At 40.7% G+C, this 27,992-nt stretch overlaps 1 protein-coding gene across 5 annotated transcripts in view; it reads right to left on the bottom strand.

Annotated features, from left to right (window-relative positions):
- Positions 1-27,992, bottom strand: part of RAPGEF4 (Rap guanine nucleotide exchange factor 4) — a 288,747-nt gene that overhangs the window by 210,168 nt on the left and 50,587 nt on the right. For 3 of the 5 annotated variants that reach the window (XR_006220771.1, XM_042994712.1, XM_042994714.1), the window contains exons 3-4: positions 27,117-27,205; positions 11,430-11,576 (exon numbers count right to left, since the gene is read on the bottom strand). Coding sequence is in view for 4 of the 5 variants with exons in the window: in XM_042994712.1 (XP_042850646.1) it covers positions 11,430-11,576; positions 27,117-27,205 (236 nt within the window). In the remaining variant the exon portion in view is untranslated. Of the gene's footprint in view, positions 1-4,645; positions 4,729-11,429; positions 11,577-27,116; positions 27,206-27,992 lie in introns of those variants that run through there. The other 2 variants (XM_015541285.2, XM_042994713.1) reach the window with 2 other exon arrangements.

The following is a 27,992-nucleotide window of genomic DNA, read 5'->3' as shown; positions in this document are numbered from 1 at the left end:
TCAGCAGGGGAAGGGCAGAGAGAGAGGGAGACACAGAATCCAAAGTGGGCTCCAGGCTCCAAGCTGTCAGCACAGAGCCCAATGTGGGGCTTGAACTCATGAACCGTGAGATCATGATCTGAGCCAAAGTTGGATGTTTAACCGACTGAGCCACCCACGCACCCCTGTACTAGGCAATTCTATGAATTTTAAACAAAGTGAAACATGGGCAAAAATGCCCTCCAAACAAAGTAAAACCCACAACAAATAGAAAGGCCTAAAACCGAAAAGCCATTTTCATTAACACTTATTGGTAAGAGCTGCGCTTTCCCCAGAACTACTAAAGAGGTAGATACAATTCCGGACAGTGAAGAAGAGAAAACAGTTACAGATGCTCAAAAAAGAGGACTCACTTCACTGACTTCAGGAGATATTCCAATCCCACCCATTTTTCACTCAGACCCAAAGTTTAGAGCAGTGTTTGGGGGGGCAGGAGGAAAGTGGGAAAGGGTTTTACCATCAAATCACTGGCATCTTTAAAAAACGCAAGCAGAAGAGTGGTGGAAGAGACACAGGTCATGGTACAAATATCCAGAAAAGAAATCTTAAGAAAATTTTGTTACAGTGCTATAAAATAAGGTCCACATAGGGGTAATAAGAAACAAATGGTGGCAATATATGAATTTGTAAGAGCATTTATAAATGCTTTGAAGCAGTAGAGAGAAGCAATAAAAGAAGTTTTAGAAACTCATTCAATTCATGCAGACAGAACTAAAACACATTATTGCTTATATCATGTGATTTTTCAAATCAGCTACAAATGAAAGATGGTATCTTTATAAAACAAACTTAAAAAATTTTTTTAAGTTTACTTCTTTGAGAGACAGACACAGTGTGAGTGGGGGAGGGGCAGAGAAAGAGGGAGGGAGAGAATCCCAAGCAGTCTCTGTGCTACCAGCACAGAGCCTGATGCAGGGTTGGAAATCACAAACCATGAGATCATGACTTGAGAAGAAACCAAGAGCTGGACGCTTAACTGATTGAGCCACCAGGTGCCCCAAACTAAAAACAATTTTTTTAATGTTTATTTAGAGAGAGAGCACAAGCAGGGGAGGGGCAGAGAGAGAGAGGGAGACACAGAATCCAAAGCAGGCTCCAGGCTCTGAGCTGTCAGCGTGGGGGAGATCATGACCTGAGGTGAAACCAAGAGTTGGACACTTAACTGACTAAGCCACCCACGTGCCCCTAAAAAGGTTTTTAAACAATAAAATAAACTTTTTGTTGGGGACTTAATGGATTTAGAATGTATGTACTTTAAGTTCATGAAAAATGAAAAGTCAGCAGACCAAGATAAAATATTTGCAGGAATTACAACAAAGGATTAATATCTTGATCAAATAAAGCATTCACATAAACTGATAAATAAATGCCAATGTATGGGTGAGTAAATATGATCAGGAAAGAAATATGTAAAGAAAATCTCAACCATCCCAGCAGTAATCAGAGAAACACAATGACAATAACAGTGCCTATTATAATGGAGAAAAATATATAACAGTCATGCTGGCCAAGGCTCAAATAGTCCTGGTGGCAGGAAAAAAAAAAAAAAAAACTATTGAAAATAAATGTGATCATATTTATCAAGAGACATAAATGTTTCCACACCTTTCAACTTAGTATTCTTTTTCTGGGGATTTATCTTTAAGAGGTGACTCTCAAAGCATATAGTCCAGGGTTGGGTCGGGGATCACAACATTCTCAAGGGGCCCATGAGCTCAAAACTCCCCTCATAATGATGCTATGATATTACTTGGCTTTTTCACTCTCATTCTCCTACAAAGGTACAGTGGAATTTTCCAGGAGCTACATGATGTGTAACGACCAGACTGCCCTGACAGATAAGAGAATATGTGTTTGTAGGATGGTGGAATTGAAGGAAGGGGGTGGATTTTGCATGTGATTCTCACACTTTCAATAGCCAGACCACACAGGCAACCTCTAATCACAAACCCTTAAATAAAAAATCCCACTCACTGTATCTCTAAAATACTGTTTGCCATTATTACTTAAATCTGACAGAAACCCCAATTTGGAAGTAGAATGTCTATATGAGAGAAGGAAAAATTACACTAGGAGATTTAACACAAACAAGGAATAAACATATTCTTCAATCACAGAGCCTTAGCACAGAGCAAAAATGCCAGGCAGGTAAATGCAGACCCAGATGCAAAGGGGCACAGTACCCACTTACCAAAGCCCACTGCTGGAAGACAGGTTCTCAGCCCTGGGTGCCCAGTACGCCCATCTGGGGAGCTTGAAGAAGCCAGCGACACTCAGGGCCCCTCTTCTAGAGATTCTGGTTTCAGTGTTCTAGACAGGGCCCACATATGGGAAGTTTTAACTAGCTTTCCAGGTAATTCTAATGTGGACCTAGGTTTTAAGAACTACAACTGTAAATGATTAAAGATAACAAAAAGTTCTTGCCTTTCAAATGATATAATTTAATATTTTCCATTCACACAATTTGTGGCTTTGCCTTCTTGAATTTGCAAACCAAAAAGGGAGGAGGGGGGCACTAAATTTTCCAATTCAGAAGGCAACCAATCAAGATTAACTTGGAGCACTCCTGACAGCAAGACAGGATTTAAGTCAAGGTATCTTTATAATACAACTAGGTGGCCCAGAAGCTAGAGAGCTTTCCAAAAAGTCATCTAGCAGAGCTGGATTAAACCAGGAATAGATCAGAATTTCAGGCCAGACCACTCTACCACATCAATAGCCTTTAGGAGGTCTGTCTTGCATTTATTGGTTTGGGCCAGACAGCTCAAAACACTGAGGTTAGTGAGATCAACCACGGCAAGCCTGCAGGAATTCAGAGAGGCTGAGTTGTGACAGGATTTCCTGCTGCTCCTTCCTCGGTGTCAGACACCCTGTCCCAGTGACTGTGCTCTAACCCTCTCCGCGGCAGCCTGGAAACTACACAGGAGTGGAATTTGACCCAATGAGAACAGAAAAGTCCCATGACCACAGGGCTTCCTACACTTAAAGAGCTTAACAATATCCCCTAGTCCATACCACGAGTTCTTTCTGAATCTCAAGTTCTTAAAGTTTCCCCAACTAGAACCGTCTTTGCCCGGGGGACCCATTAAACCTCAGAGCGGATTTCTCCAGATGATGAGTGAACAACAAACAAAACACAAAGCCAGGCATTTGGAAATACAACACATGACACCCTCAGAGGGCAGGCGGACCCCTATTCAAGCTTGCCAGGGCCAATCACAAGGAGAAGGCAGAACACAGCACAAGACAGTGGAGTGAGGAAGCCCTGCCTCTCCTGCGTGCTCAGACCCTTGGGAACAAGCTGCCTTAAATGCTATAATTTGGTGAACTGACCCCAAGCCTTTGGGGATGCTGAAACCCAGCCTTGTTAGCCACATAAGAATTCAGAACCAGATCTCTTTGTCTTCGGATGAAATGATATCCTGGATGGAAATGAATCTCTCCCTCCCTTCCCTCGTATGTCTTCCAGCATGCTGTATCTTTCTTATAGTACTTTCCAGTTTGTCTTACATCAGGATGGCTTGTGTTTGTGCTTGTCTGTCTTCTCCACTAGACTGTAAGCCAGACAGACAGACGTGATACATTTTACACCTCCACAGTGTGGGAACCAAGTACATATGTTTGTTGAATGTGATGGGAGTTTCTTACAGATCAAATTTTCAAAGTGGCATCAATTAACATGGAGTTGAGAAACTCCTTAGAGGCATGCAGTGTGGTAGGTTAGCTAGGGGAGCAGTGAGGGCCACTGCAAGACAAAAGTGCGGGGCTTGGGAGGCAGGGAGGGGTCAAAGGCAAGCTGGCAAATGCACGGCCATGGGAGGCATTTGAAAACCTCTGCTCACAGCAACTTGTACAAGATCCCAGTATCCTGTGCACACTCCTGAAATGAACACCCAGAGACGTAAAGAAGCGACGACCACTGCTTACGGCAGGCACACCCTGCCAACAGGTCTACCCGCAGCATCTGGGCATTCCTGGCACCTGCCAGCCAAGCCTTTATCTGTTCCAAACCCCTGATCATCTTCTGAGAAACAGTGAAATCATAGCTTGCGGAGCTGGTCTGACTTCAAGTCATCAATAATGTAATAGAGTTCCCATAAACACTAAGGACTTCATATAGTCTGAGAGCGGCAGGCAAGATACCTACTGGGCGTCCAGGGGATGAAATACCATCACTCTCAATCTGTTTCCTTGCCCCAAATTTATTTTTAATATATGCCATTCAAGCATGTCACCAGATAAATACATACAACATTTAATATTAATGTGATAAATGTAACTGGCTAGTTCTGAACAACTATCTTTGTTTCTCTTCTGTAAACATATTTAAGATCTCAGGCTAAACAAACACATCCTTCACAATCAGAAAAAGATGAACCGTCACTCCCCCCTCCACACACACACGCACACACACACACACACACACACACACACATCACAAATAAAGATGAAATCAAATTATGTCAGTCCTATTGTACATATTTAGGTCTGGTGGAACATAATTAGAAAAGCCAGAGATGCTTCAGAGTATAATTCTTCAAACCAAAATGCAAACTGTGACATACAATATTTCCCCACTAAAGAATAAAAAAAGATACATTCTGACCTTGTAGAGCATATGTCCTTTTTCTGTCACTCAAAGTTCCCAGACATCCAGTGAATATCTGTCCTTTATTTCGACAACAAAATACACCTTCATGGCCGATAATTCCCTGTTTGTATCTATTAGTGTTCAGAGGATGTCAGTCCACAGAGAGAAACCCGGCGCTGGTCGTTCTCCAGAAAAGCTCAGGCAGCCGAAGGCAATAGGAAAAGACTTCCTGTATATATATATATGTGTATATATTTAACTGTAGTTACCTCCCAGTAACTTCACTCCCTTCCTTTCTGGATTTGAATCATTCCACACTCCATGGAAAAGCTCGAGGACAGAGGAGTAAGACCCTGGCGCAGACATAAGGTCCAAGTCATTGGAGGCTTCCGCTTGGTTTAAAAGAATCACAACTGTGAGGAGAGTCAAGAGAACCAGCCAACAGGATGTGTGTGGCTGGAGTTCCTGGCATGAAATCCTGACTTTCATGTTTATTTTTGGATGTATTTTTCTTAGCCCTTTGATGCAAATTTCTGGCCTGGGAAGTAACACTACAGTACAAGCTCCAAAGTTGCCAAAAGTAAGCACAGACTCCCGACTTGGGAGAAATCAGGCCCCTTGGCTCTCAGTTCCAGCTAGTCCTCAGATGAGGGTGTGGGTTCCTGTGCATTAACAGACAGGCATCCCTGTCTGAGGATGGGTTGTGCAGTCTTGCCTCACTGCTCAGGGCCACTAAATACTTACCTGAAATACCGGCCTATGTTGAAAGCCTCCCATTAAAGTGCACGCAAAACAACTTGAAATTGTTTGCATGCTAAAAAAAAAGAAAAGAAAAGAAAAGAAAAAAGAAATTGTTTGCATGCTAAACATAGTAATAAAACCATCCAAAGTACTTCTAAGATTTTTATGTTCTGATATTCTGTTTTAAGTATTTGGCTTTAATTTTTCTGACAGCCCAAGACAGACAGGAACATCAAGTCCATTCAAGCAGGGGCAGATGCCTCTGAGAAGTATATTATTCTGATAAGGTTTTTAAAGCGCATCAGCAAAGACTAAGCTGCTGTTATTTCAATAATTCCTATTCTCGTAGTGGCTTGAAAGATTATTAATGGGAAAGGACTCTTTCTACCTGCATAGTCCAAGACAGGCAGTAAATGGAAATAGCTAAAAAGCTTTTCAGGCCCACAACTGCCAACGTATCTGATAGAATCTAGAAATAATACACTCTGAAAACCAGGGAATAGAGACAGATGTAAAAATATTCCTTCGACAATATTCATTACTCTTAGAAATATTCCTGTTTACAAATTCTATTCTTTTCCTAAGATAGAAACATGCACCTATTTCTTTGTTTTACCATTCAGTTTTGTATCTCATAAAGCATGAAATGGATTTTCAGTTACTTAACAATATTTGCTGAGGCCACAGAACATTTGGGGAATAACTCTCCCATAACAATCATTACATCAGAGCAATGGTTCTCTGTGACATGGGATCCCTCAGTTAGAATAAATTCATAAAATGTGCCAAGAAGTTTCTGGGTAACAATTACAGCCAAGAAATCAATTTTATTGTGGCATGGGTCAGACTATAAATTTAAAATACTGCTTTTATTTTTAGACTCTGTAGTTTTATTGCTGTCTTTAAATTTCAAATGACTTATTCATAGACACATATTGTTATGTTGAACATTTTCAAACATGGCTCACAGTGAACGAAAGCTTTTGGCCAGATGATGTCCATGCAACTGAAACACAGCTAAACAGGAGGTGGCACACAAGTTCAAGGACCTCTCAGTAGTGTCTGTTACGAATCTGATCAAGAATCTATTTCTCTGAACACACCGGACTCACCTCCTCATTCAACTTCAGGTATTGGGAATAGTCTATGTAGAGATGTCAATACATGCTACAAAGCTGAAAGCATCTTCATACAGATATACCATTAGATGGAAAGTCAACAAGAAAACAAAACGAACAAAAAAACAAAAAAAACCCCAAAAACTCTTGTAGTCATTTGTAACCATTGGAAGCCTTCTTATCTTATATGTGCTGCAAAGAAATTCAGGGAATTGGACAGTAAATCAGTTCTTCATTTAGTCCAAGAGCCACCAGCAGTCACACAATCTTGGATCAAATATTAATAACTGGCTTAAAACTCCCAAGTCTACACTTAACTACTCTGCCATTTAACTTCTTCACGGAGGGTACGCAATGCCACAAGTGGAACAAAGTTTAAATTTATGGTTGTCTCAAGCACTGAACGTGACATTCCAAGACTTTTCAATTATTTTCCTTCTGAATGAGATTCAAAAACAGAACTATCTCCTCTCCTCTTCCTTCTCTCCCTCCATCACCTATATACTGCTGAAAAATGAGATGTTTTATACTGTGGTTCACATATTTTATTGAGTTTTAATATCACAGAAGCGTGAGAGGAGGGATGCATTATCAACCAACTCTGAATAAATTTACCATATTCACTTAAGAAAACATGACCTAGTTTTAAGACGGAGCAACCCAATGTTCTCAAATCTGACCATAAATTAGCAACTGAAACATGGAAGGAGAAGAGGGAAGAAAACAGTTTTCATTAGGAAAGACGCAGGATGCAAAGAAAAGCATCAAGATGCTACCTCTGTTATATCTTGGGGAATACTTTTTCTGATGTATTGGTTATTGAATAATGCTCTGGCTACATTTATGGGAATCACTTTTTTAAATACTCTAGGTGTTACCAGCTTGACTTACAACATAATAGACAATATAAAGCAAGAGGTATCCGGGATGAAATTGAATAGGATTTCAAAATCTCACATGTAGGTCTCTGAGTGTGTTCTCTTCCTGCAGAGAGCTGAGGAAACTTGCCTTTGGTCAGGAAAGGAAGCAGGATTCCCTAGCTTTGTGTTGCCATTAAAGTCCCAAGTGTAAGATTTAAAATAGACTATTTGCTCAGCCTGTTAAAGAGCTACTTTTAGACTGTGCTACCTGGTAGTGGTTATAGATTGTAACTTTCAGAGTGAGAAGAAATAACTCAGAATCCTGGTTTTATCTTTTGTCCCCTTTAAGTGACAAGGGCATACATAGATAAGGAGACAAAGCTAATCAAGGGGGTACTTGACATGCAATGGGCCCAGGATGACTTTCTTCAAAAGTAATTAGTCAAATGAGATGAACATGCAAATTTAGACCCATGATTCAGGTTACCTAGTTCTTACTATCCCTAACCTGTAGACCAACACTGAGTTACTTACCTTGCCAACAAGAGAGTCACTATTATCCAGCTTACCTTTCTGCTGCCTTCTTCCTGCCACCTTACAGTTCGATGAGGCTCCTACCTGAATCCTTCCCTACATAATGCTTTCCTTTTAATGCTTGGCTTGCAGATCTCACTCAGATTTCAGCTGACAGTATGAGTTTGGGTTTTAATTTTGCTAATGGGTATTATTTACTAGTGTAATAGATGGCTGAGTTATAAACTCCATTATCTAACATAAACAAGGAATAGGTATTCTGAATATCAGATATTTTGCTAGCAGATTAGTGCCATATGTGTCCTCAATGGATCCCTCAAACTTAAATAGAAATAACATTTAATTATAATGATTTTTATACTCTGAAATACTATTACGACTTGGTAGCTTATTTTCTGTGTTCTCCAAGTAAAACAGAAGTCCTCCTGGAGAGAGGGAGCTCTGTCAGTCTTGTTTGCTGCTGCATCTATACCTGATAGGAGATACTCAATGAGTATTTGTTAAAAAACGACTGGTAGAGGGGCACCTGGGTGGCTCAGTCGGTTAAGAGTCCCACTTCAGCTCAGGTCATGATCTCACAGTTTGTGAGTTTAGGTCCTGCATCGGGCTCTGTGCTGACAGCTCAGAGCCTGGAGCCTTCAGATTCTGTGTCTTCCTCTCTCTCTGCCCCTCCCCCACTCATGCGCTGTCTCTCCATCTCTCAAAAATAAATAAATGTTGAAAAAATTTTAAAAAAACAAATGGTAGAATAAACAAGTCAATCTTTTTTATTTAGAAAGTAATTTAGAATTTTACAACTTCTTAGGATTATCATGTACTATATATATAATGCACAATTGCACAATTGTGCCCATTAATAAAGTTCTGATTAACATGGATTGGTAGATGATGGAGTTTCTCGCATTTCCATTTTAGCCTGTTAAAATGCTGATTGAGCATGTAATTTGCACTCTGAACTTAGTTACGTGAACAGGCAAATAAAATGAAGTATGCGACTAATCTCTTACTCCCTATGAGGTTCCAGTCCCCCACCTGTAAAATAAGAAGTCAGACAAAAACTCTGTCCATTCTTTTCAGCTCAATTAACTCACTGGCAGGGGACATCAGAAATCTGCACTGAGGTTACACTCTAAGGGTTGGATCCACTGAGCTGCAGAATCATGTGGCAAGGTTGGGGATACCAAAGCCACCCTCAATATCAATACCCCCATTTAATAATTTTCCTTTAAGGGAAATATCTGTGGAAAATAGTACTAAGATGTACTCAACTGAAGTCTACCGACACACTCAAACTAATAACACTAATGCATCACCGATAGTAAAGCCTCCAGACATGATGAACTTCCTGATGTACTTATTATCACCTTTGAAGCTTTCTGGACAAAAATGTTTGATCTGATCTAATCAAGCTTTTAGCTCTAACTTCCTTTTATAGAAAACCCTGGAACAGGGGTACAAAAAGATACCATGAGAAAATAATCAAACAAATATTGAATTTGGGAGAAACTAACCCAGCCTTTTTAACAAGCCAATGCCATGGAAAGGATGAGAGAGACAGAGAGAGGAAAGAAGGGAGAGAGGGAGGGTGGAAGGGAGGCGGGGGGAGAGAACGGGAGAGACAGGAGGAGTGGGGGGGAGAGAGAGAGGGACAGAGACAGAGAGTCAGATACAATAACCAAATGTAAGATGTGGTTCTTTATTTGAACCTGGTTTGAAATATAACAGATATAAAAGATATTTGTTGAATATTTATTAATGGGTATTTATGGGGAAATCTGAACCGTGGACTGGATATTAGATATTAGGATGTTATCTTTAGTACTGTAAGTGAAATAATGGTATTATGGGTATGTGGCAGGATATTCTATTTTTCTTAGGATTATGCTGAATATTTATGATGAAATGTCATAATGTCTGTCATTTACATTAAAGTGGTTCAGCAAAAAAAAAAAAAAAAAGACAAAGATGGAGCAAATATGGCTATATGTCAGCAACTGCCAAACTAAGTGGCGGGTGTATGGGTGTTCACTGTATTATCCTTTCTGATTTTCTGTATGTTTGAAAATTTTTCTAAAAATAATAAGTTTTTCAAAAATGTTCACAGGTAGCTACTTCTCAGGAACTTCCTTCACAATACTGAGGGCTCCTAATTAAAATAAAATTTTAAATATTTCCACAAACTATCCTCGATGAGCAACTTGAAAAAGTCATAACAGACAAAAGCAGTTATAATGACATACATCACAGGTGGAAATCATTTTTGTTCTTAAGCCAGTTTTCCAAATTTTCTTTTTTGGGAAAGACTTTTTCAGTTTACCTTTTAAAAATGAAAGATCAAAAAAAAAAAAAAAAGGCTTATTTGCCTCAAGCTTGGTCCCTTTTAATTGACAGAAAACCTCTCCACACACACCTCATGCAAACCTACTTCAGCTTTGCCTTCCTAAAACTAGCTTTTGTCTCTGAACTTTACAGAGCAGTTGGAGCTCTTTAATATTTTCTAAGAGGAACATTTCAAACAAGCAACCCCGCAATTTATTCACTACTGCCAAGAATAAAAGTAACAGGTTTTACCACCAAGGCCTTCCAAGGCTTTGCAGGACTTTTAAGGCAAAGCATCACTCATTCACCTGCAGGTTTGCTCCCTTAATGCATCTGTCATTTGTTTGGCTCTGGAGGAAACTATTTGATTACACAAAATTCTTTTAAGATCAAGTTTAAAATCTTAGCCACACCGGGACAAGTTGCAAAGCCTGCCAGCTCGATGGGTTAACACTTGGACATACTGAGCCAAAGACAAAGATAAGGAACAACCACAGGTTAAAATCAGAAGCTTGCAGAACTGAAAAGGAATGAGCGTAAAAGATGCAAGGTTTAGCTGGGCCTTTCTAAGTGCTCCATTTGCCATTACTACATATAAGATGATTTATTCCCCCTACTTCTTGCAAATGAGTGCAATACCCTAAGGGGCGCTGGTAAGCAGTGGTAAATGCAAAAGCCACCAGCACCGGTCGCATCCATCCACCGCTGTGCCACCAATGCATTCTGAAGTTGGCAAGTAACCAGACATCTTTATGTCCCTCATTTCCCATACCTTATTGCAGGGCACATCATTTTTAAAAGCATTTAAATGAAGCAGATGTTAACCCCATTCATTCCACTTTACCAGGAAACATGTCAATGATGATTTTTAAAATGCAAAAGAAAATGTCAAAGTATTTTGTTCCCTGGTTAAGAATACATCTGTGGAATAGGAAGGAGGAAATACATAAAACAGTCTGTGGTCATTCAAGAAATAATTATAAGGTATGTCAAACTACAGAAAATTGAGCAAGCACTAAATTAAAAAAAAAAAGGCGGGGGTGGGGATGTCTTATGTCAAAATGGCTTTTTCACTCACTCATTTCAAAAACAAGTTTTGAAAATTAAATTCCATCTACCAGCTCGGAACAGAACACATTAAGGCTTGACTGTAATGCCATTATCCACGTGGCAGCTTCTTTTCTTTTCCGCAACTACGTTAATTGACAGAGAAGCCTTGGGGCTCACCTCCCATAGAGCCTTGAAGTCCTTCTGCTCGATGCGGAGCAGTTCACTGCTCTCCCTGGTAACGATGGTCGCATGGCGGGGTGTGTTGTCCAGAATGGACTCTCCAAAGGCTGTCCCAATTCCCAGGGTACAGATGGTCACTGCATCCTGAGAATCCCAAAAATTGGTCATGAGAAAACTAAATGTTTAGCCGACATGGGTGAGTTGTCTTTTCTTTGAATTTAAGTTTAACTTATGCACAATAAAGCACGCAATTCAACTGCACAGTTCATCAAGTTTTGACAAATATATACACCTGCGTAATCATCACCAAAATCAAGACATAGAACATCCCTATCACCCCGAAATTCCCCTCATGCCCCTTTCCAATCAAGACCCTCCCTTCAGAGGTAATCAGTATTCTGATTTCTATCACCATAAAGGAGTTTTGCTGGTTTTAAAACTTCATGTAAAAGGAGTCAGACAATATGCTCTTTTTGGTGTCTGGCTTCTTTTGCTCCACATAATGTCTCTAAGATTCATCCACATTGTCTCACGGATCAGTAATTTTTTTTCCTTTTACTGACGAGTAATTCTCCATTTCCTGGATATGTTACAATTTGCTTACCTATTGTTCTATTTGTGAACATTTGGACTGTTCCTAGTTTGGGCAGATTATGAATAAAGCTTCTAGCAGTAACCTTCTTCAAGTCTTTTTGTGGACAGTATTATCTTTTTATATGACTACTATCTGCTTTAAGAAAAAAAGGAGGGAATCTTTTGAAAACGAACAGAGATTTTTACTGAGAAGGTTGCAGTTACAATATTTCAATAGGAAACTAGAATGGGGGTGCTTGTATGTCAGCCTGTCTTGAAGAGATGAGGAAACTGAGGGTCAGGGTAGTTGATTAACACAGCCCTAGTTCACACAAAAAATAAGTAAGGCGGTCAGATTCTAACCACGGTTATCTGACTATAGATTCCAAGCCTTTTGTATCATGCTGCCTCCTGCAGCCACAATAGAGTAAAAACAGCATCAGATGAAGTGCAGCGTGGCCGGTTTATAAACTGCTGTGAATCAGTGATTTAAAAGTTTCTTAAGGTATACTAAAAAAGTAATTTCCAATCTGCATGCAACATTGGTGATAATATTTGCATTTAATCCTAACAAGTTTCAAATAATGCAACAGCCACTCAAAGCCACCTGGACATTAATTTTGCAGGGCATTATCAACTAACGGAGATACACAAGGGTAATCCTCTGAGTTAGAAAACAGTTTTCCTTTCATGCATTTAAGACACGATAATAAGCAAACGTTATTAAGATCAAGTTAGTGACTCTGTAATCACATTACGAAGACAAATGCCCATAAGAATCCAGATCCTTGAACCATAGCAAATTGCTTCTGCCCAGATATTACCATATAAAATTGTGTTTAGGAAAATAAAATCAGTAATATCTCAGAAAAGAATGAAAGATTGGGGGGAAATGTATGAATAGTTTGCTAATAAATTTTCTAGAGAGGCAGTTGCAGACAAATTCAGTCAGAAAAATATCCCCAGAACCGAAATATCAATATTCAGCGAGTTAGGTATCGCTGAGTAATTTTCAAACTCTAGTAAAAGCACAAGAGGTATTATGATGAATCACAGACTTCCATAAATTCTCTAGAATATCAGGTTCCCTTGAGAATCCTACTGGCCTACTTTATCATCTGCACCCTTTGGAAAGGCTTCTTTTGCCTAATTTGTACCTTCAGTGTAAAATTCTATTTTAAAGCTTGACAGGTATGGAACCATTAATATTACTCCTGCCACTGTTCACGTAGCTTAAATATCGAAGGTTATCCACAAAGTATAATGCAAAGGAACTATGATGATCTGTTATTTGTGAGCTAGTTGTAGATTTTTATGGATTATAAACAGTCTTCTCCTCTCTCACCTCCTATCCCTGGCTATGTAGTTTGTCACCAAGAGGTATACAAAGAAAGACGTAGGCTGTGAAAGTCACATGAGCCTGGCTTCTCGCTAGTGAACAGCTCTCGTGATGGACAAAGGATTGAAGGTATTCTCGGTTCTCCCCTGGAGAGTTTAACAATTACCCGTGCATTATACATCTCACCACATTAGTCCTGTTAGTTCTGCCAGTGCACTGCCGGGTGCCAAGTGTCAAGACACATGTCTTGACCTCACGTGTCAAGACCTCTGCAAGGAGGCGCACCCAGCCTCGGCCCTTTGATCATCTTGGCTCATTTCCAGCGTCCCTCACTCTCCCACCAGAACTGAACATGGAACCCATCCTTCCCACATTTCCTCCTTCATACGTGGTCTTCTTAAGTTTATTTTACTTTATTTCTTTTTTAATATATGAAATTTATTGTCAAACTGGTTTCCATACAACACCCAGTGCTCATCCCAACAGGTGCCCTCCTCAATACCCACCACCCATCCTCCCCTCCCTCCCACCCCCCATAAGCCCTCAGTTTGTTCTCAGTTTTTAAGGGTCTCTTATGCTTTGGCTCTCTCCCACTCTAACCTCTTTTTTTTTTTTTTTCCTTCCCCTCCCCCATGGGTTCCTGTTAAGTTTCTCAGGATCCACATAAGAGTGAAAACATATGGTATCTGTCTTTCTCTGTATGGCTTATTTCACTTAGCATCACACTCTCCAGTTCCATCCATGTTGCTACAAAAGGCCATATTTCATTCTTTCTCATTGCCACGTAGTACTCCATTGTGTATATAAACCACAATTTCTTTATCCATTCATCAATTGATGGACATTTAGGCTCTTTCCACAGTTTGGCTATTGTTGAGAGTGCTGCTATAAACATTGGGGTACAAGTGCCCCTATGCATCAGTACTCCTGTATCCCTTGGGTAAATTCCTAGAAGTGCTATTGCTGGGTCATAGGGTAGGTCTATTTTTAACTTTTTGAGGAACCTCCACACTGTTTTCCAGAGTGGCTGTACCAGTTTGCATTACCACCAACAGTGCAAGAGGGTTCCCATTTCTCCACATCCTCTCCAGCATCTATAGTCTCCTGATTTGTTCATTTTGGCCACTCTGACTGGCATGAGGTAATATCTGAGTGTGGTTTTGATTTGTATTTCCCTGATGAGGAGCGATGTTGAGCATCTTTTCATGTGCCTGTTGGCCATCTGGATGTCTTCTTTTGGTCTTCTTAAGTTTAAAGACAGGGAGTCACAAACACAAGGCAGGATCTTAAAGTTAGGAGTAGAAAACCTCGCCTGGAAGGAGAATTACTTCTAAGTTCAAATGTAGCTTTCAGCAGACTCACTATTTTTAGGACAAATGTACCTAGAAATCTGAATGGGTTTGGGAAGTATGGGTTGGGCACTGGGAAGAGGCAGGTCCTGAGAAAAACATTTTCACTCTAAAGATTAATTACTATCTTTATAGTCCATGAATGTTATTTTCTGAATCCCAGACAGGGCCTTGCAATGTGCTTAGAAGAGAATTATCAAAAGAGAAATCTGCAATCTAATGTTCTCTCATTTAACAGAGCCAAGATAGGTTGCTGAATATGTACACTGAAACGTTGAATGAATGTAAGTCAATGAAGTGGGAGCCCTCTGACTTTGGTCCACACTAACATCTAACCAGATCCCTATGGTCAGAATTCCAACCTTGAACCCCTGCAGATAGGCTGAATGCATGCCTTTCGCTGGGGCTGTAAGTATCCATTTCTGAATGTAATATTACTATTTCTTTAACGTTTACACATAGTCTAGGGGCGGCTGGGTGGCTCGGCTCAGTTGGTTAAGCGTCCAACTTCGGCTCAGGTCATGATCTCAAGGTTCATGGGTGAGAGCCCCGCGTTGGGCTCTGTACTGACAGCTTGGAGCCTGGAGTCTGCTTCGGATTCTGTGTCTCCTTCTCTCTTTGCCCCTCCCCGTCTCAAAAATAAATTTAAATTTTTTAAATAAAAAAGTTTACACATACTCTAAGATCTGCTCATGTCTCCATACGTGTTCAATAGAGACTATTCAGATTATTTTATTTTCTGCTCATTCTCAGATTAATGTGCAGAAAGAAAATATTTATAGCGACACAGAGACGAAGACACTGGTCAGCACCTGCTCAGGGAATATAAAATATTAACAGAAGCAAAGAAATGTTCTATTTTGATAAGATGGCAATTTACTTTAAGGATTTCCAAATATGAAATGTAGATTTAAAACTCTGAGTGTCTTCAACATAGGAAGGTAGATTGAGCAGATGCTACTGGAGTCCTGCCGGACTCCTCCCTACTCTTCACCTCACCCCACCCCCAAAGTCATTGTAGCTTTCGGGACAGTTGCAATACACACGTGTGGCTTCCTCTCTCAGGCATCTGCATTGCTCCACCTGAGGGCAGAGTGCTGGGCACTCGATGCCTGCAAGAGGCAACCTCCACCAAAGAGGCATGAGAGGAGGAAGATAAATACCCGAGCTTCCTAACTCTACACGGTTCGTGGAGGATGGCCTGGAAGAGTGAGTCCAGTTGAAATCTTAACACACTTTTATTGGCTTTCCCTCCTTCCATGTCTCACTTTTCCACTTCCTTACAAGGCTTCCTGGGGTCATCTTCAAAAATAACCACTTGCAGCTCAATCTTAGGCTCTAGGTGGAATTCCAGGGAAACCCAAAACAAGCAAGTGGGTTAGCCAAACATGGCTGTGAGTCCTACGTTACACTGAGACCTCTGGGGAGGCACAGGGCTGAACCGGCATTCCCAAAGGGACTTCTGTAAAAGGGGCAGAGACGAGCTTATCACTTACTGCTTTGCAGCAGACACACAGTAAGTGCAAGATCCCCTGGGTGACACAGGGAAAGACTTCCTCGTGTTATTGGTAAAACATATTGGGTCTTTATTAGAATTGACGCCAATTCTACTATATAAGTAGGGGTCATGGGCGCTCAAAAAAGGAGTGACCTGTGGCATGTCACTGACATGTCATCTGGTTTCTTCCTCCAATCTCATGCAACTCTCTTTCACCTATCAGTCAACATGGTCACTCCTTCTCTTATCCTCTAAAACACTTAATAACCAACTTATCCTTAATGGTACACATTCTACAGTGTGTCAGCATGTACATGGATCTCCACGTGTGTGAGTGCACTAAGCCAGGTGTCTTGACTGTGATGCCTTATTTATTCCTTACAACAGTTAAATGAGATAATGCATTTAAACTGCTTCACACAGAGCCTGACTGAAAAGAAATGCTTAATAAATTGTGGGTATTCTTACTGATGGCAGTATTAGAACAATTCTGCAACATCATGGCTATTTCACAGGCTGAGGAAAATCAGGCCCAGAGATGTTCAGGAATTTGTCCAGGAGCATGGCTAGTGAGTAGGAGTTCAGACGCGAACTAGTAAGTCTAATCACCTCTGCATATACCTCTGCCATGATCATATGAGATGTTAAGTACCACTTGCCAAGGCTCAGTAGAAAAATCAATTAAAGTAATAATTAAATCCACACAGATTTTTTTCCTTCAGTCAGTCAATCTGTATTTTTATTTACATACATTTATCTATATATATTAAGTCCCAATCTCCAGGAAATTAGAAAACAGCACTGCTCCCTCTCTAACCCTCCTTTCATTACTGGGGTCCACTTGGCCCTCATTGAGAGGATCAAATCCATCCCAGACTAGGGCACCAACCTCTTAACTCATTAGAAGAAATGTAAGCGATCATTAGTTATTCCTACTCTGATCCTGTGCCCTAGTTGCTAATAACGGAGTTCCTACCTCAGTGGGAGAACGGAGTTACTGCCTTTCTTTCTGTGTCTCTGCCTTAATAACCTATCTGGTATCTTAATTCTTTTCAAAATGGCCGTCTAGTTCTGACAGCCCTCACCAGCATCCTTGCCATACACACATGTATGGCAACATCCTTCTCCAACATCCTTCTGTGGCCAGGCCTGTTCGTCAGCCCACCTGCCGCCCACTTCCATCACTGGGCCCACTTCCTGACTCCCTGCTCATCCCCAAGTTATAGCCCATCATGTTACCATTAGTTAGACCTACCCCATCCTGCGCTCTACTAACCTGGGGGCCGCGCTGCTCCAGTGTTTAGTCACTTTCCATGTCCTGCCCGGCATACCTGAACATGCCCTCTAGACAGCTCCTACCTCCACCATAGACGGCCTCCAGTTTTCAGTCTCACCTCCTCTGCCCAGCTAAGCACCAACTGAAGTCGTGAACATTATCTTGGCACAGTATGTATTTCAGTGGCATAGGCAGGGTCTGGTTATCTCCATTCATAAATGTTCGTGTTAGGTAGGTTAACAAACACGTCAGTAAAGTCACCCTGATGGAAGGCAGGGAATATTAGGCAAAGGACACGCATGTGTCGGCACCGAGAGTCAGAACACTCCATGCTTAGCAGGAAACTTCCCTGGAGTGTAGTGACAAAAGTATAGCCCTCGTAGACCTAGATTCAAAACTGTTCTCTGCCAATTAACATAGTCTTGCAGCTTTGGGTAAAATGATCCCAGGAAGCTTAATATCCTCATTTATGAAATGGGCACAAGCAGGATTAAATATAAATAAAACAACACACAGAGTCAAGGATGATTCCTAGCACAGAGTAGGTGCTCCATAAATAATGGAAAATAGTATTTCTGACTTTGTCATGTTTATATACACGTTTAGGTTAACCATATTACTAAAAAGCAAATTACATTTTTCTATTATTGAAAGAACAGAGAACCTCTACATTCATTTTGTGTTAATCTTCAATGAACGATGGTTTTTCAACACTTAAATTCTAAGTTTCTCTGTCTCCCAGTCTGGATGTCAAGTGGTTTGAATGATCTGCAAAACACTTCAGCTCTCTGGGGGAGCTTGCATTCAAAGGAACCCTTCTGATGAATCCTGCTGAAAATCAAAGAATCCTTTTGTGCTGCTACTAATCACCCCTTAATTTATCTGCTTTGTACATCTGAATTATGATATGCTAGGTTTTCTTAAAGCAGGTGTTCTCATATGAAGCATTTTATTTGTTTGTTACACTATAAACAAAGCTACACTATGAAAATAGGAACGGTGTTAAGAAAGCCAATGGCTGTGTATCACTGATATCAGAGGTAATAAACACGTGCTTTGCAAATGTCTATACACATCCACAGAAATCCAACTTACACAAGTTACAGCCTGATGAAATTTAAAATGACTAGCAATCAACAAACAGACATAAGAATTCTCTCTGATCAGTACATCAAGATTTTTTTCCGTAAACTGTCCTTTAACTTCAAGGGGTATCAGATTTTTTTAGTAAGTATACCTAAATCACCCTGTATTAATAGCTCAAGAAAAGTTAACTGTCTCATGGCATATTTATTGTTTTGGATATATGTTGGGTTAACATCAGCGAACCCTAAATCACCCTGTATTAATAGCTCAAGAAAAGTTAACTGTCTCATGGCATATTTATTGTTTTGGATATATGTTGGGTTAACATCAGCGAACAAATTGGTCCTTTAAGTGCACAGACCCTGAAACGTAAATTCTTACAAAGCAAATATTTTGACAATATTTTTATTTTAGGACTATGGCCAATACTTGCCATTAAGTTTGGTAGTGCCTGGGTTTATTTCATGAGCTTGAATTTAGTATTGGAATTTATTGAATGCTGCAAGTCTTTTTAAAAAATAAAAATTTGTCAAGACATTAAATTGTATGTGCTGTCTGAAGAATTTATTGCCAAGCACAAAGGCAAAATACTTCCAAGTCAAATGTGTTTTTTTCTAACAGACAGCAAAGACAGATTTGTTACTTTTACAGCACTTCCCTGGAATCACAGTGTTAGACACAGCTTAACGAGATCAGGCAAGCTGGCTGCAGGAAGTTTCGATGAGAACATGAGAAGGGACTAGCATTAGCATTCCAGTAACTGAATCAGGGAGGCCAGCTTCATTTCAGCAGAAAGCCAATCTGTCCTGCACCGTGGCTCAGTCCTGCATCCACCCAAACAAAGAATTACATGGCAACAAAACTAAACACAGTGTGTGGAAGCCTCGCGCAGGATGCTAAATAAACTCCGGATGGGTTCCTAACAAATAACATGACCTGAACAGACAAGTAATAAGAGATCATAAACCACCACTATGGACTTGGCACCTTTCACATTTCATGGGCTCATTAAATGTGTTCAGCAAATGTTCCCTGATGATAGCAATGTTCTCTGTCTGAAAATAATGGGGTGAAACGAGAGTAAATGAGAGAATCAGACAGGCTAAGACAGAAAGACAGAGAATGATAGAGAGAGCCACATGATAGAGAAACAAGTCTGTCCTTCAAATTTCATAAACAAAAATTCAACGCTTAAAAACATCTTTGCTGTAGAGACAAAATGAGGGCAAATAAAAGCACATTTTACTTTGGGGGAAGTACCAGTGAGAGATCGTTTTTCCAAAATTGGACTAAAAATTGCCAGAGAATGTTACAGAAACAGATGAGAGGGTGAATAAAGTGCAAGTGCCAACAGCAGCCAGGGTTCTCTGATCCCAGAGAATGGCTGAATAACATCGGTGAACGGCTTGCCGTTCTAATACCGAGGACATTTCCTGCTTTCTCTATGCTAGCACTGCCCTCTTGTGATAAAATGAGAGCATTGCAGGCATTGCAACAGGCTGCACTCCACTCTAGGCAACAAACCTTTCCTTCTGGAATTAGTAAGAAAAAAGTACCAGAACCCCTGCTCTATGCCAAGCTTCCCACGAAGTGGTTTGTATACATTGACTCATTTAAGGTAGAAATCCCCAACTTATAGGTAATCTAACTTGCCTAAGGTCACACACAATGAAGTATCAGAGAGAGGATTTCAAGAGGTCTGATTATAACCACTGTGTGTTGCATTAGGTAAAAATACTTTAAATAAGCATCTGTTATATAGATGTAGAAGTTTTAATGAATTAATACACCATCTTACTCTCTATTTTGCAGCATGAACTTCTAGTCACTTAGCAGTCAGAAGAAATTCTTCTTTCATGCGACAGGAAAAATATACTTTTTTGGTGCGAAGATTAACTTTTAAACCTTATATATTTCTAGGGTTTAAATATTTACCATGCCAAAAAGGCCCTTCACTTATAAAATCTGCAGAGAAAAACAGGACCTTGTCTCTCTCTCTCTCTCTCTCTCTCTCCCTATCGTGTGCGTACGCGCTTTCTGAAACACACACACAGAGTTGAGTATGGCTGCCTATTTATCGTTTTTGTGTGTATTACTTATTATGTATAATTTATTCCAATATCCACTTTTCACTCTAAATCCATTCAAGTATTAATAAGAAAAGAGTACACTGATAGCATTTTCATTCTAGTGGGAACATAAACTCTCTAACTTTCAGGCCGTGTAGTTAAATAGGCACTCAAGACAGGCAAGTTCTTGAGCACAAGAGTTCCACTGTGGATGTCTGAGGGCGTTTGTGTCCTGGTTAGTGTTAGGTAAGAGACTGAGGGTGGGGACAGGTATTGGTGGGAATGGGAAAGGTTAATCCTTGATAGGATCTGTGCTGCCAAGTAGAAATCTTTGTGAACATGTGAGCCAGTTGGGACACAGTGGGTTGGTGGTGTGGTCTGTGGGCAGGTTCCCTTGCTGAACATTCTGAGTTTCAAGGGGTAACACAAAGAATGCTCAAGGCAGGAAAAGTGCCTAGAAAGCTGGTAGGTGTGCCTTTGACAATTACATATGGACATGGGGTACAAGTGTTTTGGAAGTAAGCTTTGTTTATGGAGTAGTAGAAGAAATATAATGCATAGGAAGGTATTTCCAAGGATAGCTGTCTCTACAAGTTCATCAAAATAACAGAACAGAATAGTCTATGTATTTCTCTGAATTCTTAGAACAAACACAGTTTCAAGTCCATAGCAAAAGAAATGAAAGCAATGGAAGTACGGAAGCGGAACAGTGTTGGCTTGGGGCTCTTCCCAGAAAGGCCTGTGTCAGAGGGAGAGAAGTTGGTTCCAACCAACACTCAGTAGGATTGTGCACCAGTGTCTGATGTGCTCTGAGTTGGGAGCAGACCCACAGGATGAGAAAGAGTCTGCCTGCTAAGTCATGCCTCCCCAGCTGGCAGACTTGTGGTTTTGAAACTGACCAGGTGGACCAACTCCAAGCAAAACTGGGAGGTAAGCCATCCTTGTTCCCCACAGTCCAATGGCTCTTTGTCTCGATCCCCTCCTCCCAGCAAAGGGCTTGAAGCTTATATTACCACTGAGTGGAGTGGTTTTAATACTTTTCCAAAATGCGGAATGAACAGCTTTCTTCAGAATCTTGGGCACCAGTGATCCAAGGGGGCAAAGAAGGATCTATACATTACCACCACCCATGGACACCGGTAGGCACTTGGGAGCAAGTACCCTTTGAAGACCCCTTACAGACATCCACACAAATGGCCACACATGCTGGCCAAAGGTAAGGATGACAAGAGCAGAGTACTGGATTGAGTAAGGAAGTCATGGTGATTTCCAGCTCTATGGGTCACCACTGTATCACCTTGAACAGACCACTCATTCACATGGGACTTGAGTAACTTACAACACAGTTGGGTCTGCCTACTAGGGCAGCTCAAACAAAACAATGGAAGTGAAATGGTTTCTAAATGATGAGAGTTACTATAACTATGCTCGTAGGATACCACTAATGGGAGATAAGTGTGACCCTCAACCTGGAGTCCAAAGAATTCAAAAAGAACCTGCAAAACCAATCATACAGAAGGCAAGAAGCTGTGCTTTTTTAATCCAGTGAGCAAAAAAGTATAAGGGAATGATGAAAAGGCAGAAAAAGTAGTATTATATTAAAACAGGCAGAAAGGTAATATAAATTTCTGAGCCAAATAAAATATTTATGCCGTTAGTATTCTTCAAATTTATGTATAGTTATCTCTTCCTATCACCATATAAAAGGGTGATTTTGTTCAGAAAAAAATTCCATCAGATCAATAATGCCTAATAAATATATGACATAGAAACACTGTATCAGAATCTGTGAAGGGCTTTCTTTCTTATGTGCCCTTATTTCAATTACTGGCATCACCATCCACCTCTTTAACCAAGTCCGGATCCCCACTTTCTCTCAGCCCCCATACCTCCTATCAACCCAAACTCTAACCCTATCACCTCCACCTTGGACATAGTACCTCAATCTCCCTCCCCTATCACCCATACTTATCTACCCCACCCTCTAGCCTAGAAACCTTTTGAAGGGATGGACCATGCTCATTTAACTGATCTAAAAGGTGGTGGAAGGAGGAACCCACACCCAGGGGCAGCCCAGCAGAGTGTGAGAAGTGGGTTTTCCCTGATATTATGTCTCAGGTGGAGCAAACACCTGCAAGGTGGGCTTGGAGATGAGAGGTGTGGAGCTCTGAGCTGGAATCAGCGGGTGGTTGCCGGACCTGCAGGGGAAAAGCTTCTCCCCACATTCATTATTACTTCTGCTTGGCACCTATACGGCCATAATGGTCAAGAACTTCAGCCTCAGAATCTCAAAGAACTGGCTCTGATACCTAATGGATGAGTGACCTTGGGAGAGTTATTTAGCGTCTACCTGTAAAGTGACACTAATAATAGCACTAAACAGGGGTGGGGAAGGGGGCTGTAGCTTAATAGCCAATGAAAAAATGCTTGAAAAGTGCTTTTCACACAGCTACCTGTAGTGGGTGCTCCATTACCATGATCTATTCCTGCTCTTATCCCGCCATTCTGGCTCAGCTAACACCCCACTGAGGGTATGTCTGAAACTTGAGATTCTAAGTTTGGGAATTTATCATCACCATCTCTGATTTCTGACCCTCTGATGAGAAGAAAGGCCACTAAGAGACTTGAATGAAAATGGAGGGTCAGGCTAGCAAGAAACTGCCCTACCCACTTATAAAGATTTCACTCTTTTATGCTGTTACCTCCTTTCTTTTTCCTTCACTAGCTTAGTCTCTTAACTTTTCTTCTTTTTCTTTTACTTCCCTGCTTTTTTTTTTTTCCTGTGTGAGCAGCAGGAAGAACGTGAAATTTGGAATATGTCAGACCTGAATTCAAATCTTCACTTGGCCACATACATTTGTATGACCCAGGGAAAGTTACACCTGATGTTGCTGAGCTTTGTTTTCAAGCCCAGTTGTAAAACAGAATATGAATGCCAAAAGATGAAGTCAGTTAATGCACACAGAATCCCTAGCAAGTATAACACAGTGAAGGCACTTAGCAAAGTTGTTGCTGGTCTCAAGGGGTAGGAATTGTAGGTCTTTCCTTGCTTCTCCTCCCATGGCCCATTATCCAACCCCATTTCACTCCCAACTGAGGCAGCTGATAGTTAATTTTATGTGTTGACTTGACTATGGCAACCAGTTTGTTTAGTCAAACATTAGTCTATATTTTGCTGTGAAAATATCTTTTAGACATCTTTAACATTTATGATCAGTAGACTTTAAACGAAGCAAATTATCCTCCATAATGCAGGTGGGTTTCATCCAATCAATTGAAGGACTTAAGAGCAAACATGTTTCTCTTGAGGTCTCGCAAAGAAGACAGAATTCTGTTTCTAGACTACCACACAGGAATTCTGCCTGGGTTTCCAGCTTTCAGACTGATGACTGCAGCATCAACTTTTGCCTGATGGCCAGCCTGCTGGCTTGCCATATGGATTTCAAACTTACCAGCCCTCACAGTCACATAAGCCAGTTCCTTAAAATAAATTCCTATCTATCTGTCTATCTCTTATTTGTTCTATTTCTCTGGAGAACTTTGACTTATAGAGAGAACTACTCTGATTGGCTTACTAATCACCTTGATTTGGTCATAATGCTGGAGGGCAGAGATTCAGGGCCCATTACAAGGCTAGCACAGGTGGAAGTGGCTTTTTTATTTCTCCCTGTAAGCAACTTGCCATGGGAGGAGGTTCAGCCATCTTGCTCATTCTCTTTAGCTTCTTTCTCCCAGGTGGCTGTAACCATGTCCTGCAGGTGACAGGTGTCCTGACACTGCAGGTGTCCTGCAGTCTGAGTTGGCTGGAAGGCTGGGCCCTCTCTGTTTCTTAGACTCCTCTTTGGAGAGGTGAAGGATGTAGACATCAATGAGCTTTCTCTTCCGTATATCTTAGTGATATAAATCAATCCAGAAAACCCTGGTTGGACAGTGTGGGGTGAAGTACACAGGAGGCAGTAAACCAGATCTGGTATAAAGCTAGTAACTCCTAACAACTTAAGAGAAGACCAAGCCCAGCTTAGGAATTGGGTCTGAGATCAAAACCACAGCTAAAGTTAAAAGTCTGTTAAGATTTTTAAAACCCCACAGTTAATAACAAAGTGTTACTCATCTATTCTTGCTAGAACCCCATGATGAGAAAATTGGTCCAGGGCAAGATTCCAGGAGCTTCTGGCCATACTATCTTAATACCATCAAAATCTCATGTCAGCTTTGAACATTTGATGTATCAGTATATTCATGCTGATGTTATTTATCATCCCCTAGGTACATCTGCTCTGCCTTTTTCCTTCTTCTCTTTCCTCTCTGTTTTCCTTTCCTTCTCACCTTTCTCCCCCTTAATTGTCATCTTTGTCCCCTTTCCTCTCTTTCCTCACCATCTCTTTCCAGTTCTTCCCCTCTCTCCATCAGCACTCATTCACAACCACCTGGAGGAGCAAGGAGATCCATTCTCTACAGGCCCTGTCCCCTCCACACCTCCACACAAGTGAGACCCGGTTAAGGTAAACATCAGGAACAGCCCTGGGCAAGGAGCCCGAGGATACCCTCCAGGACAGCAGTCTGCAGGTGGAAGGTGTGCAGAGATAAGAGACATGGGGAAATCTGAAAAGATGACACATACCAGAAAGAGGGAACTTGCATGAGTCACCACATTTTTTTCAGTAGGCTTTACACCTAGAGCAGAGCCCAAAGTGGGGCTTGAACTCACGACCCTGAAATCAGCAACCGAGCTGAGATCAAAAGTTGGACGCTTAACTGACTCAGCCACCCAGGAAACCCTCATCACAGTTCTTTTGAGTCAAAATTACAGAGCAGTGTCTAAGAGCCTATGTTCAGGTGCTGACTTCTTGGGTTTGAAGTGTGGTTCCCCCAATTTCTATATAGGTTACTTGGGGCAAGTTATTTAACCAGTCAGGGCCTCAACTGCCTCATCTGTAAAACAAGAACAGTAATATGACCTACCCCGTAGGGTTGTTGTGAGGATTAAAGGAGTAAATAAATACCTATCAGGTGCTTAGAACACTGCCCTGCACATGGCAAATATCCAAGAAATGTAGTTGTTCTCTCAGTTCATTGAGAAAGTGAGGCAGCTTACAAGAATAAAAAACTCACCTCTCACCTCAGCATCTGAACTCCAGGAGATAACTGGCTCTGTGAGAGAAGGGGAGAGGGACAGTACCAACAAGGTTGACAGGCACAGGTCCCAGGCAGTTTGTAATGGAAAGTTCTATGTAGTGATGCACAGAAAAAGTATCTATGGGTTAAGCAGGACATGGGCACTGGCCTGAGACTCTGCCCATCCATAACAGTGGGAATTACATTGGCAGCTTTATTCCAAACTCTAAATGCCCACCTTATCAACAATCTTTAGGATACTTTTCCATTTTTAAATGGTTGGCTGCCCCCAACTCCAATATGCACACATATGCCTGAAAATTTTTAATCTCAGATTTAATGCATCATAAATGTGTCTCCATTTGGAGTATGTTACATATGAAAAAGGCTTAGAGACAGAGTCTTAAACACGATACTTGGCTGTAGGCTATTTATTCCCTTGGCTGATTTATACATTTTTCTTGATAATTTTTTCTGATTTTACAATTAGCCAATTCTATTCCGTCAGTTTTTATATGAATCCTGAATATGCAGGTAGAAAAGTTGGGCCGTTTTCATACTGAGGCTTGAAGGTGGCCTTTAGACTTCTGAGATTCAAGGTTCCTGACTCCAAACAGGAAAGTTCTGTACATTTGGGCCCCAAGGATAAGGATGAACAAGGGTCACTGCAGATGTGAAAGAAGAGTCTGGGTTCAATTTTAAATATTCACAAATATTGTGAGAGGAAAAGAGAGAAAATGAATTTTATCTCCTAGGATGCTAAGCTCCTCAAAGGTCACTAATGAAGATCAAGTAAGCAAGTAGCACACTTTAGGAAAATACATATATATTATTAGCCCTTCCACATTTGAGAAGATGAGGCAGAGCAACTGTGAAAGATTTTTAGGGAGATTGTATCAAGCACATTGCTCCTGCATCGCTGTGGCACCTACAGGGCTGATGAGGGATCACATCTAGGACACAGAAAAGTTAGGATACCAGAAGGAGGAAGGAGGAGACACCCAGGAAGACTTGATTCTCTGTCCCCTTTGCTCACATTTCAACTTACACAACATCAATATATCACTGTGCAATTGAATTGTTTGCATTTCCCAACCAGATAGCAAGCTCCTGAAAGGCAGGCAATGTGTTCTTGCACTTCGTGTTCCAATACCTGTCACCATACTCAAACCATGGAAAACATGCAATATATATGCTTCTTGAGTAACTTAATAAAAGAATTCAACAAACACTTGTTGAACTCCTTCCTATGGGAGAGAGGCCATTTTGAAAGTTTGAAAATGTAATTTTGATGGCATAAAATATATAGACCTAATGTGTCTTTAAAAATAATACTAATAAATCCTACTTAAAAAAAAAAAAAAGATAAGGTATCTTACCTGGTGACTGCTGGTCTCAGATACTTTCACATCCAAAGACCCTGCCAGGACAGCATACCAGTTTGTTCCAATATCACCCTGGCGAAATACTGAAAAAGAAACAGTAAGGTAAATATACCAATATAAGCTGATTTTACCATATGACCACTGGCCATTATAAGCATGACTTGGATTAGCAAAGCTTACCACCCCTCCTCTATCTGTTCTCAGAAAAGCTTGACGTATTTCTCTTTTCCTCATCTATCAACAAAGCTATATCTTATTTATTCTATGAAGTGGAACTCTATTAAAGGGAACTCTTTCATATTTACAGAGTAAGTAATAAGGGATGATAACCCTAAATGCTAGAAGATCCTTTGAATTTAAGAATTCACTAATGTTCTATGTAATTTATCTTAAATACATTTCATTGTATTGCAATTCTTAGAAAATTATTACTCTAGATGGGGTACATATTAACAAGGTTATTTGATTCAACAAAATTCTATCCTATCACCCCCATTTCCTAAATCTATTTGCATTAAAATAGTTTTTAATAGAATGTCTCCTTTTAAGCTAACCAATAAATGAGTAAGAAAAATAAAATCTGCTTTAAAATTTTTAACTAGTATTGTCACTGTCCACTTTCTAAATTTTTTTTTTAACATTTATTTACTTTTGAGAGAGTGAGAGACAGAACACGAGAGGGGAAGGACAGAGAGAGAGGGAGACACAGAATCGGAAGGAGGCTTCAGGCTCTGAGCTGTCAACACGGAGCCCAACGCGGGTCTCGAACTCACGAGCTGTGAGATCATGACCTGAGCCAAAGTCAGATGCTCAACCTACTGAGCCACCCAGGAGCCCCATCACTGTCCACTTTCTTATTTGCTTTATAAA

The sequence above is a fragment of the Panthera tigris genome, chromosome C1 (assembly GCF_018350195.1).
Source record: "Panthera tigris isolate Pti1 chromosome C1, P.tigris_Pti1_mat1.1, whole genome shotgun sequence".
NCBI classification, from domain to species: Eukaryota; Metazoa; Chordata; class Mammalia; order Carnivora; family Felidae; genus Panthera; species Panthera tigris.
Note: the sequence above shows the minus strand (reverse complement) of the source record. Positions and strands in the feature narration are given on the sequence as shown.